This window comes from Octopus bimaculoides, chromosome 5 (assembly GCF_001194135.2).
Source record: "Octopus bimaculoides isolate UCB-OBI-ISO-001 chromosome 5, ASM119413v2, whole genome shotgun sequence".
Taxonomy (NCBI): domain Eukaryota; kingdom Metazoa; phylum Mollusca; class Cephalopoda; order Octopoda; family Octopodidae; genus Octopus; species Octopus bimaculoides.
Window position 1 is genome coordinate 108,326,960 of NC_068985.1, and position 2,439 is coordinate 108,329,398.

Here is a 2,439-nt window from a genome sequence, read left to right on the forward strand (position 1 = left end):
ATATATATATATATATATATATATATACATGTTTGGGTTCTTGTTATCAAATTCCTATATCTCTATATTATAACAATTCTAAACGCGTAGATTATTTCACATGAAATCAGTGTCAAACCTAGTTCTTGTCTCTCACATCATAACACAATGGGACACACTTGCACTTTCGGTTTTGTAACTGGTTTTATAATATAAGCCTGCTCTGTTAGACAACACCATATGATTTGGAGGTCTTTCAATGCATTGGAATTCGGTTGCATAATTACCTGAAATAAGAAAAAAAACGTGTCAACAAAATATTGATTTATTTTTACAGGATAATAGTTCTTGGAATTAATTAATCTTATATACATTTCTTTAATAAGGTTAACGATTAATTTAAGATTGAAAACCAAAGTGATGTCTACCTGCCTACCTACATATCTATCTATCTATCTATCTATCTATCTATCTATCTATCTATCTATCTATCTATCTATCTATCTATCTATCTATCTATCTACCTATCTATCTATCTATCTATCTATCTATCTATCTATCTATCTATCTATGTCTACATCTAAATGTGAATGCAAGTAGAGAGAAGACATGAATGAAAATACAAGTTGAATACCTGGTGATTATGAAGTTTTTATATCTCTACCTTCTCTATTTTTTTCCGAACACCAGAACCAAGTAATTAAGAAGTAATCTTCTTATCAGGCAACCAAATATTAATGTTAATGCAGCAAAATTATTAATATTTCGTTTTAAAAAATATATATTACTTACTCAAAATTCCTCCTGCTGGAACAAACTTGCTAAGTATATTGAAATGCAGGGAAAAAAATGCTTCCCCGTTCGAACTTCTGTATTGGCTTACTGTTATTGAAAATGAAGATGTCATTTGCAATACTTTTGGTTTGATGATATCAGTCGGGCCTTGTGCATCAGGAGTATAGCTAACATCACTGGAATGCATCCTAACATGTATTTCATTAAGAGTTCTCAAGCAATTAGTGCTTGATCCTTTTTTCACTTGACCATAAACAAATACACCTGTAGAATAAAGACAATTTATTTAAAACATTACATAAGGATAAAATATAAATTTATTTTACATTGAATTAGTTATTTTGTTAACACCTCATGATGGAATAATTTTGGCAAATCTCATAGTCTTTTCAGATGATATCTCAACAGCAGAAATAATCGACCCTGAAAATGTCGCATCGATAATTAACACCAAGATGCACACTTAGCAGTGTACAGTGGCCTACAACGGAAACACGCGTAGGTCTAAGTGAAGAACGATCTAAATAACTGTATAATAAAGCTAGGATGTGCAAGTCTCCGTTCTCCTGGTCTTCATTAATTTCATTATTTTCTCTACGGAAACTGTGCAGTCCTTATAAGGACGTTCGGATTTACCAAGTGAGGATTAACCGAGTATAGTGAATTTTAACTAATTTGACTTTCATCAACACTTGCAGTGGTTAGCAAATTATTTTGATTTTTATATTATTGTATTGGATTAAACATGGTAGAAATTTTCACAATTATTAAAATATTTCTTTCTTTGAATTTGAACAATTGCATTGTATTAATAATTAGAACTTTCATTTCAAAACTCGGAAATAAAAATATTGTTTATGTGCTTTTAATAATTATGTGTCACTGGGACAAACATAGGTCTATGGCAAACTCCAAGGGTAGGAATGAGCTACCCACTAATACATGAAACGAATGTTCACAGATTACTCACAGTCAACCAACATACAGAACTGAACGTTTTCCTGATGTCAAGAACGGACAAGTTGGGGAACGGGGAGGTAAAATATGAATTGTTCAAAAATGAATAATGCAATAGTTTATTGATGGAAATTGGAACTTACAGCATTTCACTATACAATGTAATATCGTCCTGATAAAAGAAACGTTCCCCCTGACAAATTTACTTGCTTACACACCTGTTGAACCCGCTACTACTTTAACACATACTGACATCTATAACAAGCTCTTATCCAGGTATACGTCCTTGTTTTCGTATAGATTCGCTGCTTTCTTCCAAGGAATCTAATGCCCTTAGCTTAGTTTTTCTTTGGGGCTGACCAGATTGGAGCAATCTCGAGTATAACCAGCCGAAATTGCAAAGATAATCTGGATCTCGACTGAGGATAGAAAACTCCGAATGATCCGTCCTTGTGTTCTGTGTATCGTCTGTCTGGATGTTTTGTTGTCCCTTTTTTGTATCACCTAACTGTCTGGATGTTTTGCGTTCTTGTCCCATTTTTGTATTTTTTATATATAAAAATATAGCGGCCTACGTACACTTTGGTCTCTTATATATATATATAACAATTGCAGCGTGGAAGGTGTTTATAAGCCATTTAAAATAACACACAAAATCCGTTAGATTCACTTCAACATTTAAATTTAATTTGTCAAAATATTTTCGTC

The 2,439-nt window shown here is 32.3% G+C and overlaps 1 protein-coding gene across 1 annotated transcript in view; it reads right to left on the bottom strand.

The window, feature by feature from the left end:
- Positions 1 to 110: 110 nt before the first annotated feature.
- Positions 111 to 2,439, bottom strand: part of LOC106879655 (uncharacterized) — a 13,843-nt gene continuing 11,514 nt past the window's right edge. Inside the window, exons 5-6 of the mRNA XM_052968097.1 lie at positions 772 to 1,038; positions 111 to 266 (exon numbers count right to left, since the gene is read on the bottom strand). Of these exons, the coding sequence (XP_052824057.1) occupies positions 133 to 266; positions 772 to 1,038 (401 nt within the window). The 3' untranslated portion in view covers positions 111 to 132. The remainder of the gene's footprint in view (positions 267 to 771; positions 1,039 to 2,439) is intronic.